Source organism: Durio zibethinus, chromosome 3, assembly GCF_047325235.1.
Source record: "Durio zibethinus cultivar Kanyao isolate XHJ-2024 chromosome 3, ASM4732523v1, whole genome shotgun sequence".
Lineage (NCBI taxonomy): Eukaryota > Viridiplantae > Streptophyta > Magnoliopsida > Malvales > Malvaceae > Durio > Durio zibethinus.
The window spans coordinates 7,478,507-7,491,738 of NC_143164.1; the positions used below are offsets into that span (position 1 = coordinate 7,478,507).

The 13,232-nt window shown below is 32.3% G+C and overlaps 1 protein-coding gene and 1 pseudogene across 1 annotated transcript; one reads left to right on the top strand and one right to left on the bottom strand.

Moving 5' to 3' along the window:
* The first annotated feature begins 3,273 nt into the window (after positions 1-3,273).
* Positions 3,274-9,630, top strand: LOC111298298 (aldehyde dehydrogenase family 3 member H1-like). Its single transcript, XM_022893075.2, has 10 exons — positions 3,274-3,536; positions 5,431-5,499; positions 5,603-5,699; positions 5,791-5,997; positions 7,167-7,282; positions 7,362-7,466; positions 7,543-7,715; positions 7,807-7,897; positions 8,360-8,512; positions 9,249-9,630. Exons 1-10 carry the CDS (start codon positions 3,312-3,314, stop codon positions 9,480-9,482), a joined length of 1,470 nt encoding a protein of 489 aa, XP_022748810.1. The 5' UTR covers positions 3,274-3,311; the 3' UTR covers positions 9,483-9,630.
* Positions 9,631-9,677: 47 nt separating this feature from the next.
* LOC111298309 (uncharacterized) lies at positions 9,678-11,350 on the bottom strand (annotated as a pseudogene).
* Positions 11,351-13,232: the final 1,882 nt, after the last annotated feature.

Sequence of the window (13,232 nt, forward strand, 5' to 3'; positions counted from 1 at the left end):
TGTTTTAATTTATTAAGTGATTGTTCAGTAATTGTAACTTCAAAAATAGCATATACATCTATTATCTCATTCAAGAAGCAAATTCAAATATATATGTCAGAATAAAAAATAATAGTTTTTTTTTCTTACTTGAGATTATCTAAAATCAAACACTTATTACTAAAATAAGAAATGCAATACCCTACTTAAGAGCGACCAACCAATTGGTTTAATCTTAAAAAATAAAAAACCAACTTAATTAACCTCTTTTAAAAAATAATCAAAACTAATCCATATATTTTTAAAAGTAAATTGCATAAAATCATTTTATGATTTAAAAGGAATTTAAAATAATTTTTAAGATAAAAAATGCGATACATAATTATTTATGATTTTTTTTTTTGTCAAAAATCGTGTTCAATTTTTTTCTTTTATTTTTCTTCTTCTTCTTCTCCAACAAGTCACTTTTTCCTTTTACAGAGTTCTGGTTCGTCGGATAGTTCGCTCTTGCATTGCGAAGGCATGTCATCGTATCTCAGCCGAACAATCAAGTCGACAGCTATTGCTGCTAGTTTGAGCTTATTTGCTCGAGAAAGTGGAGCTTTGGCAACTGATGGCAGAAATGAAGCACGCCGGAGCCTGCATTGCAAAGAATCTTTGGCTCTTGCTTCTTTATTTCTTCTTCCATTACCCGAGCGTTGTTTCTTCATTCACTGACCTAAAATTTGAGAGAATAAAAAAAAAAAAAAAAGGAAAAAGGTTTTGAAGTTTGAACCTGGAGCTAACTTTGACTGGCACTGTTTGTATTTGCTCTTTTTTACTCAAAAAGAGACGAACAACAGTGGTTTTTTTTTTTAATTTTTATTGAAAAACCAAAGTACAATAAAAAGATTGAACTTTGAAGTGGCGCAGAAAAGATGAAAGCAGCAAGTTCTATCTTAACAACTGCTTAACCTGGATAGTTTATACTTGTAGGTTGGAGTTTGTTTCGCGTCATGGCAAAGTAAGATTAGATGCTACCTTGAGATGATACTTAACGATCGCCGAGCAAGACTAGTATATATACCACACATCCACCAAGCAAACAACACCCTCACAAATGAGAAATGATGTCCTCGGGTCAATACCATGGAAGACAGCTGTTGCTGCTGCCAATGCAATGCCGCCTTTAACACAAATAGCATGAGAAATGCATGGTGTAGTCCAAGGGGTATCATCTCTCAAGTTCTCAATATTATGCCCAAAATGAACACATGGACAAAATAGTATTGTCCAGCCTACAAGGCAAGTTAATATGCCGTTTGGATTTAAAATAGAGAAAAAAGAGTGAATTGCTGGAGAAGAAGAAAAAAGATATTTGAAACTAACGAAAAAAGTTATAGTTTTGAATAAAAAAATAAAAAAATAATTCATAAAACAATTAAGTATTACATTTTTAATCTCAAGAATAATTTTAAATTCGTCTGGAATAATAATAAGGTGGTGTTATATAATTTATCTTATTTTTAATAATAAAAAATAATTGAACTGACATAAAATTAAATGGTTCAGTTGGAAAATAAAAAAAAATTTACCATTAATTTGCCACCAACTTTGAATAATAGTTTCATAAAATTTTCATCTAATAAAACTCAACTTATAATTTTCCCATCAATGTTGTATTTTTTAATATAAATTAAAAATATTATATTTATATTATATCATATATTTAAAACTTATTAAAAATATTAGTTAATTCAATTGATTCAATTATTAATTTTTAATTGAATTAATCAACTAAATTATTTTGTTTAATTGATCGTTATCAAAATAAAAATTATTTAAATCAATTTAATCAAATTAAATCCAAGCAATCAAATCAATTAAAACTAACTTATATTCACTTTTAACTCTACCCATAAATTACATAATTATATGCGCAAAGTGACGTTTTTATATATAAATTTTTATAACCCTGGAGAGTTGTAGCTGTAACTTTAATAGTATAGTTTTTTTATTATTTTATAATTCCATAACTCAAAATGGTAACCAAATTGTGTTTTACTCAAGAGAACATTTTTTTTATTTGTATATTATTTTTGGATAAATATTTCGGGACTAAATTCGTCCCTATATCTAGCATATCATGTGGCTTTGGGTTTCAACACGCTTTACTAACTTCGAATCTTTGATGACGCACCCAAGGGCATTGGCAACGGTGGTTGCAACTTCCACGGCTGGTTTTCTCACCAACAATTCGATTTTCTTGCCAACAATTCATCCAACATACCTAAAAGGCACATGGGTCGCGAGACCTGAACATTTCACCGCCGGGACGTCAACATCACGCAAGTGCTTGCTACCACTTAATAAATTATTAAATATAAAAATATAACAATTCAAATATTAAAAAAATGACAAATAATTTGATTCAAATATTTACCTAATTTATATTAATAATTATGTCAAAATAATAATAATAATAATAATAATAACATAAAAAATATATATTACAGGTAGATATTCATTTCGCATTAACTATTTTATTCTAAAATAAAGTAGGCAAACCATATTGATTTAGATTCTGTAAAAAATTTGAAAAAAAAAAATTATACCATCACCAACAACTTCCGTTATACTTGTAGAACATTGAAATAAAAAATTTAAATAATCAACTACAAAAGGAAAATCGCATACAATATATATATATATATATATATCTTCCATTTTAATTATGAAATCTAAAATTTTCATCATCAATGAATATAATAAATTTTTTATATATTATTCCTTGCATTGTTAATTTATTTTCATCCTAAAGATTTTATAAGTACTAAAATTTTTTTCATTTAAAATTTAGATCAAGAAAATATTATTCTCCTAATCATGATATAATCTTTTTTTTTTTTAATTTATTATAAAATCTTAAATATAAAAGTCGTCGGGTAAGTGTCCAAAACTTTATCATTTCAAATTTGTTTCAAGCCATAGACTCAATGGACGGAAACCGAATTATTGGCGAAACGCTCTGCCAAAAATGCGGAACAGATTAAAAAAATACCCATCCCACACGCGCTCATTCTACGCGTGTGCGACACCCACTATTGTAAGTTGCAACTCTCGAAAACACGTGAAGAGAAACGACGGCAGCAAGTCAGGACTCTTCCGGTGTATACATACGCACGCAAGTTCGTGACTTTAAATATTCACACGGGAAAGTGACATTATCAAAATTAAAAACAAAATTACAAAAACGGAAGGCCAATAAATTCAATGGTTACTTTATATAATAATTTCGAAGTTATAATATAATTTGATTGATTATTCTTTTTTGAGACTTGTTTTGGATAATAATGGCGAGCGAAGTGGAAAAGAAGGCGGTTTTCAATGCGGAGTCGGCGAAAGATGTGGTGAAGCAGTTGAGAGATAGCTTCGTAGCCGGAAAGACTAAAAGCTACGAATGGAGAAGGACTCAGTTGAAAGCCATGCTGAAGATGATGGAAGAGAACGAGCCGCAAATCGTCGCTGCTCTTCGTGACGATCTTTCCAAGCCGGAACTCGAATCCTCAATCTACGAGGTCAAAGCTTTTATTCATTGATTTTTATTTTTCGATGAATTTGTTTATAATTTGATATCGGATTAGCTTTTTTATTTAATTAATTTTAAAATGGATGAGGAGTAGAACTTTGTGAAGTTATTTCTTTAACTGAATCATAGTATAAGTACAGATTACCGAGTCAATAGGTATTAATGATTCTTGATTCGCAGTCAATTATAATAATAACAAAAATTTCAACGTTATAATTATTGAAATTGGATTTTAATTTTAATTTTTTAAAGTTTTATTATTAATAGTCGAGTACTCCAAATTATGAATATTCATGAAAGATTTGATCGTTTATAAATGGTTACTGATAAAGAACTTCAACTACTTCTTTGTCTCTAAAGCTATTTTTTTTTTTTCTACGAGTTTTTTGTTTGAAAAAGATTGTTGTTTAAAGCTAGTTGGTGCTGTCTATTTCCATTAATTTTTCCTTTTTTGGAGGTTATTTCATTTTTCACATATATATTTATATAAATATAAATTTTGCTCGAACCTTGTTTTGTGTCAAGCTCAAGCGAGAATCATGAAATTCATGAAGAAAGCAGTTAGGAAGTTTGGAATTGAGTGGTTCATTTTTTTAAAAAATTTTTTCCTGGCGTACAAAGATTTTAAAAGTGTTTAAATACGTTGAAATCTTGGTGGACACAAGTAGCATTTATGACATGCTATCAGTTGGCTTTTTCATTAAAAAGGTTGGTCATTTTTAAGACTTTACTAAAGAATAGCTAGTATATGATACTCGAAAGTTCAAAACTGCTAGAACTCAAGTACTTCAATATTTATTGCCAATCCAACCAGCACATTTTGTTAAAATCTGTATCCATAGGATAATTGTTTTTGTTCAGCCTTTTTAGTGACTGTTGATAAATCCTTTTATCAGTGAAGATTCTTCATAATTATTAATTATTTGGAATGTGGGATGTGTTTGGACTGTGGGGTGGATGGTTCCTGAGTTTACCATTAATTAGTTGAGATCAGGATTAAGAATAAGTAGTGATTGAAATTGAATGTAGGAATGTAGTAGATGGACGGAAACTGGAAAAAAAAGAGAGAACATGTGTTGCTATATAATTTGACAATTGGAGTTTTGGCTATTACAGATAGTCAGCTGTGAGGATAATTGTAATTGTGATTGATTAATGTGAGAATCCCTGAATAATAGGGAATTTAAAAGCTAGATAAACATTGATTATCTCAATTCTCAAGAGTACTTAAGGAGTTGTTTCAACAATAGGTTTATGGTAATAATTTTTTGCTACATGTTTGCAAGCAACAATATCCGAGCCAAATTCTTAAATCATATATTTCATTCTCTAGGTTTAGTTATAGAGGCCGATGGTTGGTTTACTTTAAGCTAGATGGACAGGTCATTCAAGTCAACATTCTGTGCTTAAGTTGATTAGATTTAATGGCTAATGAGTAATGAAGTTCAACATCAAGGAAATTCTCTTTTGAGGTTTCCTAAATGATTGTTCCTGGTGCTAGTGTCATTTTTTTTCCAGGAACTTTCAGTTAGTTATTTTTAGGCTTTTTAACTCGGTGGAAACAATGTATTGAGATGACTATTGTTCAGAAGCAATTAATTATTTGTCACATGGACAATTTATGTGGAGATGTCTTTCTTTTGTTAAATATTTGTAATTCTTGATAGTTGATATCTTTGTTTTAATTTTGATTGTCATGCTATACCTGATAGTTAAGCTCTAAATGTCACACAGTTTAGAAAACTGGAACCATGGAGAAGGCAACAATACTTGATTAATCTATATTTAGCCTCCTGAATTTACTGTGCATTATTGTTTTCTATTGAATTCTGACATATGTTATTTTTTGTCTTCCCCTGATGTTGACTTGGTTTACTTTGTAGGTAGCGATGTTAAAGAACTCATGTAGATTGGCACTCAAGGAACTGAAGCATTGGATGATGCCAGAAAAGGTAAATTTTTATGATAACTCTCAAATGGGTGGAAGCTTTTTATTAAGGTTTCTTATTGATATTAAAAGAGTTGAATATGATTAACTTGCCCTTTTTCTCGCAGGCAAAAACTTCATTGACTACATTTCCTTCGTCTGCTGAAATTGTATCTGAGCCATTGGGTGTTGTGTTAGTAATCTCAGCATGGAATTATCCTTTATGTAGGTTAAACATCCTAATGGACATGTTCACTGTTATGTTTTTCTGTCTTTTTCTTTTCCTTACTTTTAATTATTGTATCTCTTCTTTCAGTGTTGTCTCTTGATCCAGTTGTTGGAGCTATTGCAGCTGGTAATGCTATAGTCTTAAAGCCATCAGAAATTGCTCCAGCCACTGCATCATTGCTTGTGAAGCTGGTAGCCAATTATTTGGATAGCTCTTGCATAAAGGTTGTTGAAGGGGCTGTTCCTGAAACATCAGCACTACTGGAGCAAAAGTGGGACAAAATATTTTATACAGGTCCTTGCTCATTTATCATCTGATACGTTCTCTTCTAGCTTGATCTTTTATGTCTTAATTAATAAACACTTGGACAACTGCATTTTAGGTTCATATGTGTATCATGCTTCAAGAAGTTTGTTATAAAACTGGGTGTTGGATAATGTAGCTTTCTTTTACTTGTTACCAAACAGTTGGGTGAAGGATTGGATTTGAAGTCTTATATGTCTGCTGTGTCTGCTGAGTGTTGTTTTGAGACTTTATCCGTTGTGGGGAAGAACTAGATGGTGACAATTGATGACTTAATAGAATTTCCCTTTTAGCATATAGTTTAGATGTTTCTTTGTAGCTTCTATCTGGTTTAGATCACTCTGTGAATGAATGCAGTGTTAGATGCAAAATCAAGTATACGCCATTTCTGGGGGGTATTTCAGTATTTTTTTCAATAGCTTATTGTGTAAACACTTTTTGTAGATTCTCTTGGCAATCGTTTTTCTTTTAGAATTTATGTTGATAGTTTGTGACTATAGTTCTACACTGGCTGCCAGGCCAACTTACTGTAACTCTCATCCTTTATCCCGTTTGGGACTGCGAATTATAAAGTACAAAACCTTAGGACTTAGTGAGTTGGGCTTTTTACTCTCAATTCAACATAAACTTTTTCCCATCCTTGGTGATTTAATTAGATGGAAGTACAAAAAATCCTCAATGGGACAATTGAAGGCTGTTGTATGGTCCCTTTGGTTGGCAGAAGCTAATGTATTCCCATGAGTGTGGTTATGGATAATTGCAACACTTCAACTGGTCAAGACTTTATTGGAACAATGAAGTACAGCTGGCCTAATGGTGCTCAAAAGTTTCTCACTTTGGGATCTGGAAAGAATTGAAGAGGGCTTTGGAGATTGCTTTCCGGGGTTTGCTTTGGCATATTAGATTTATTTGATGCTTTGCAAAGATACTGGTGTGTTGATATGCTGTTTTGGATCCTCTTTTCAGACATGGAATATCACTATGTATTAAATTGATTTTTCAAAATGATGAAAACTTGTGGCAAAATTTTGGTGCTCTCCCAGAAGTTCTAGTTTTTGGTGTATGGTTGATGCTTTAGACATTGTCATGCTATAGTATTTCTAATGTCATTTTAGTTCTGATAAAACTTATTATGAATCAAAACATCCTTGCATTTTTAGGCAATGGAAGAGTTGCACGCATTGTGATGGCAGCTGCTGCCAAGCATTTAACACCAGTTGTTTTGGAGCTTGGAGGAAAGTCTCCAGTCATTGTTGATTCAAGCATCAATTTACAGGTAAGCATAGCGTTTATTTTGCCACTATGTCTTCTTTCTTTGTGACTTAAATATTGACATTTTTTTTTTGTATTTTCAGGTTGCAACTAGGCGGATAATTGCTGGCAAGTGGGGATGTAATAATGGACAAGCATGTATTTCTCCTGATTACATTATTACAACAAAAGATTATGCTCTGAAGTTGGTAAAGTTGCCTGTATATGTTTAAATTTGTAACCCATTCGTTTCAATCATCTTCTCAAACACTTTTTATCCTGCAGGTAGATTCTTTCAAATGTGAATTGGAGAGATTTTATGGAAAGAATCCATTGGAGTCAAAAGACTTGTCTCGCATAGTGAATTCTAACCACTTTGCTCGCTTGTCAAAGCTCTTGGATGAGGACAATGTTTCTAGTAAGATCATCCATGGAGGTGAAAGAGATAAAACAAACTTGTGAGTTCTAACCTGGGTTTTGTTTCCTCTCTTTTTAATTGCACTGGGCATATTTACACTGTTCATATGCTTTTCTTTCTTCCAATGGCAGGATGATTACTCCTACTATCTTGCTTGATGTTCCACAAGATTCTCTGATCATGAATGAAGAGATATTTGGTCCGTTGCTTCCAATTATCACGGTAGGAACTTTAAGGGGCAATTACACTCAATTTTTTTGCTATTTATTTTTTATTTTCTTTTAAGTTTCTGCTGTCTCTATCCTGTAGCATTCTCCTTGAAAAATCTAAAGAGTCCAAACCTTTTTTATTGCTCAAGCAAAATAGTGCATATCCTTTTCTTCAAATGGAACACGAATGATAAGACCTGTTTCACATGTACTAGCAATGCAATTTATGAAGTAACAACTATAGCAATACTTTTCTGAAAAGCTTGCAAGGGAAAAGTTACAGTTCTTTCTACATGTGAATAGAGAGATCTAATTGCGGCTGTAGCAGCTTGTTCTATGATTTTTCTGCATGAAAACTGCCCTGGCAGAAACAAACATGAATCATGTATGCTATAGCTCAGTAGTCTTCTACGTCAGTTATAGAGCTTGAATATAGGACATTTACCGTGGTTTTCTTGTGATTGGTTTATAACAGGTTGACAAAGTGGAAGACAGCTTTGATGTGATAAATTCTTCAGGAACAAAGCCACTAGCTGCATATCTGTTTACCAATAACAAGAAGCTAAAAGAGAAGTTTGTTGCAACAGTCTCTGCAGGGGGTTTGGTTGTCAATGACACAACCGTACATGTAATTATACTTTTAACTCTTGGAATCTATGTGGACATGCATGCATTATTACAATTTACATCAAGACATATTTACCTTCAAAAGTGGTGGTATTTTCCATGGCTAGGTTATAAATGATCCCTCAATTTGGCTAATGAGAGCATACTCTGTATGTGTTCTGATGGTTAAATTGGTAAATCCAACACAAGATGCATAAATGTAAGGTGGTTATAATAGATTTTAAATACCTTTGGGGAAATTATTCAGTCAAAAAGAATTTCTAGAATGAATTTAGTGCGGGAAAACATAATCTTCTAAGGATATTAGTAGACCATTTTTAGTTTAATGATAGGTAAAGGATCAGATTTTGTGTACTGCTCTTATAATCTTGTGTCAAGGGCCATCATCGCTAGTAGGGTGAAAGCATTGATTCATGGAAGGTTGTTTCTTTTGATACTGCTATCCTTCATCATCATACATGGATTTGGTGCTCTAAATTATACATGCTGATGTTAGATATGGTTGACTATATATTTTTTAGAGATTTCATTTACTTTTGCTTTTCTGCACAATTTTTTCGGAAGTTTTATTAGCAGATGCTACTATTTGCATCTTTTTGTTTACTAAATAATGTTGAAATTGGTTAAAACATATGATACATTCCTATTTGTCAAGCATGCACTTTTATAAATAGATTTTCACATTCTTATTGAATAATAGAAGTTGTATAAGTGATTTGCACCTGAGATTATTTCAGCTAGCTGAACACACCTTACCATTTGGAGGAGTCGGGGATAGTGGAATGGGTGCATACCATGGGATATTCACCTTTGATGCTTTTAGCCATAAGAAGCCTGTTCTTTACAGAAGTTTTGCTGGTGATGCATTTTTGAGATACCCACCATACACGAAGGACAAGCTAAGATTGTTGCAGGCTCTTCTTGCTGGTAGTATCTTAGGCATTATTCGTGCTTTGCTGGGATGGTCTTAGCCTTAGAAGACGAGGTATGCCTGTCTATGTTGTAAGTTTTCATTTTTCACTTATGTAATAATGTGACTCAAGGCACTCATTTCATTCAGTTTGACAAAGGTTGATTGTATGCAAGACTAAAGGTAAAATACGTAATTGGTTTTCAGTATTTTCCCTTTAAATCAATGTGATGTACAGCTTCTAACTTTACATTTCACAATGATGAAAGGGTGAAATTCTGTTGCAAAACACAAAATATCCACAGGAAAACGAAGTCTGGACTCCTAATGAAACTAAACATATTCATCAACCAGAATCCCCTAACATACTAACCGCAGCAGCTCGTTGTTCATGTGTGAGCTGTGTTGGAAAGTTAATCAGGAACAAAACTTTCGAGTTTCCTCTGCTTCCCTGTTCTTTTGTGTTTGGCATACCCTGACCCATGATTATCCTTTGGGATCCAGGGTGAATGATTTCATCTATTTTTAGTTTCATCTTCTCCCCACCCAGTAAGGGGATGGGTAGGCTGCAACCAGTCGGAGCTTTTACTAGAGGAATTTCTATTGTCAGTTCCAAATCGTCACCTTTTCTTCTAAACATGTTATGTCGTTTCTCAGCAATCACAAAAGTTACATCAGCTGCATAAGATCCTGGTCTCTCATTTCCCATTCCTTCAATTGTAATCTTTGTTCCTTTCTTCCATCCTGGCTTCACTTTTATCGATAGGATCTCCTCTTGAACTACTTGCCTGCCAATGTAACAATATCATTTCAGGTTTTAGCGTACAATGCGATTTCGAAATCGCAGACAAAATCAAGAGAATGTTTTACGATTACAAACCTAGATTCTGTAAGAACGCCTCTTGTTATCTTAATCTTCTTCATACATCCATAGCACAAGTCTTCAAGCGTGCATTCGAGTTGCCTCTCAATAGGTGGAGGCTTCACCATCCCTGTTGAGTTTGAAAACATGATTGGATTGCCGTTCCTGCGGCTCGAGTTCTTGACAGGGTCTCGGGGAATCCATTTCTATCTGTGCTTCTCAGGCTTCCATTCCTGTATACAAAGGAAGGTCTTGGGCTGGGGCTCCTCTTGCTTGCATTTCTTGAGATAGAAGAAGGGATGGAAGAAAAGAAAGTGTCCATGCTTCGATGCTTGTAACAAGCTTTAGAACTCGTAGGACAATCCCCTTGAAATCCATCTAACTCGATACATGTTTCCTTCATCCTGATCCTCGTTTCCAGGGCTCTAGAAATGAAAATTCTCTCAAGTTTAAAAGCCGAAATGAGGATTCAAAGAATCAAAATCAAGTCCTCTACGACCAATTTTCATGTTAAAGAGATGACAAATGATATTCATAAATTCTAATTTGATTGTTTTGTTACCTTTCCTTGACAATGTTTAATTTTAATGTTGGAATTCCATCTTTTTTTTGGGTTTGAGAAATCCAGAAGTAGATAATGTGCTGTGTTTCACTGACTGCATTCAATATTAACACTAACGAGAAATCATTAGTAATTCTCCAACCCACACGTTTAATAATGAGGAGAGTAATTAACAACATATTTTGAAGATAATTCCGGAATATTTGAGGTTATTGTAGAATGCATGGAAATTAATTTGGAAATACCTGGAAAGGTTCCTGGATGGTTTGGTGTCCGGAATGAGCTTCGTCAGAGGCAGATTTCTTATGACGACGCCATATTCGTAATGCAAACAAAGATCTATAAAGTTTGGTAGGGTCCCGAAGGCTGAAACCTTTCTTCTTTTGGTTAGAATGGTGGCACATTCTTGGTTTAGATGATCTACCATGAGAAACAAAAGGTGGAAGCAAGAAGAGGAGGAGGGAGGGCATAAACTGACCAGATACACAAGCAATTGTACGGTGAATTAACCAAACGTTTAATTGTGGTTGTTTTCTCATGCTGGTGCCCTTTATTAGCACAAGCCGTTACCAAGAGATAGGGAGCCTATCTTTTAATTTTTCTGTTTTTTCTTTTCTTAAGTTCCATACTTCAGTCAAATATTCATCAAGAACTAACAATAACATATCCGAAATTTTGTTCGTCAAAGACCAACAAATTTTGGAGCCGAAAATATTGAGCATTTCATTCAATGAAAATCGTATATAATGTTTTTTTTTTCTCAATTAAAAAAATTATTTAACTTTCAAATCAAATACCCAAAGATAGTTTTTCCGGCTAGGATTCACTTTTAGCTTTGGAAAGCAAGTTCGATTTCGTTAATATTGCATTAACAGTAATTGTGGTTATTAGTTTTTTTTTTTTTTAATATGTAGTGTTAATAGTGACATAATTTGTTGGTAAAGTGTCAAATTTTTAATTTTAAAAATTTGACAATATCAAATGAAAAAATGTATGATAAAATTAAATGTTCCAAAAAAAAAAAAAAAGACACAGTGCTAAAACATATTTGTTTGAAGAAAACACAAATCTCTAGTTTCTCAATTTGTTTCTCACTAGATAGGTGAACTATGTTCAATATTTCTAAAAATAATTCAAGAAACAACCCGCTACTACAGAATCGTTCCAAGAAAGCAAAACACCAAGGAAATGAAAAGGATGAGGAAAAAAAAAAGTAGCAAGTTAGTAATCAAAATGCCCAATAATTAGTGCCTAAAGGTGGTTTTGCGGTGTGTATTGGTAAACAAATATATAATGACCAAAGATGAAGCGAGGGGAAGGATTCTTACCACGATAAACAAACAAAATGACATTAAAATCTTTAATGGCAAAACCACGTTTCAATATTATTTTTATTCATTGGATAAGGGATAGAAGATGATGGGATTTAAACTTTTACCTTACGATTAGATAAAATATTAAAGACAATGACATTTCAATATTATTAAAAACCCTTTTCATCTAAATAAAATAAAATATTATAATTACTCTAGCTAATAATAATAAACAAAAATAAAAAATTTTGATAAATTTTAACACAAGTATTTCATACACTCTGAATTTAAATCAAATATATCATAAGACCAATGAATATTGTTGGTGTGGTATTATTTCATATTTAATGAATATTTAATTTTATGTACTCTTATATTTAAATTGAGTTTATTTATTTATTATCAATTAATTTTAAATTAAATATTTAATTTTGTTATTTTTTAAAAATTTATCACGTAATAAATTTTTTTTATTTTTATCTATATATGATAAAAGTCTATTAATATGATATTATTTTACATCTAATAAATATTTATTTTTTTATAATTTTATATTTAAATTAAATCCCTTCCCTTATTATCATTTAATTTTAAGTTGAAATTCTTAATAAAATTTTAATTTCATTAGTGTTTTGTTTTTCAATCTGGGGAAGGGTGATTTGAGCAGGCAAATACATGTACCACTTACTCTTGTCCGTTCGGCCTTTTGTCGATGGGATGGGCCTACCATTTGCTCACTCTCGGATATGAACTTTTCAATTCAATTATTTTCTAATAACACCCTCCATTCTTAGAAATCCCACTTTCATCCATTCTATCACACCCGTAAAGCTAACTTTCATTTAAGTTGTTTTATAACAATGTGAACTTAACTTGAGGTTTGAACCAAATAGGTAATACTATAGCAAGGGAAAGGTTTGGTGCAGTGGTTATGGCTCATAAAAGAAGTTGGAAAATCTGTGCATGCATGAATTATTGGTGTCATTTTGTCAAGGGTTTACCTTTTATTTATGACATGGAGATTAGATTTTTTTTTAGGTTATTAGGATTTAAATTTAATTATTAAAATCAATA

What these genes read in the sequence shown, in the direction of transcription:
- LOC111298298 (XM_022893075.2), top strand. Translation starts at nt 3,312, where the DNA reads ATGGCGAGCGAAGTGGAAAAGAAGGCGGTTTTCAATGCGGAGTCGGCG. An exon ending in ATTGGATGATGCCAGAAAAG is followed by an intron (nt 5,500 to 5,602) that starts GTAAATTTTTAT and finishes TTTTTCTCGCAG; the next exon opens with GCAAAAACTTCATTGACTAC. An exon ending in AGCATGGAATTATCCTTTAT is followed by an intron (nt 5,700 to 5,790) that starts GTAGGTTAAACA and finishes CTCTTCTTTCAG; the next exon opens with TGTTGTCTCTTGATCCAGTT.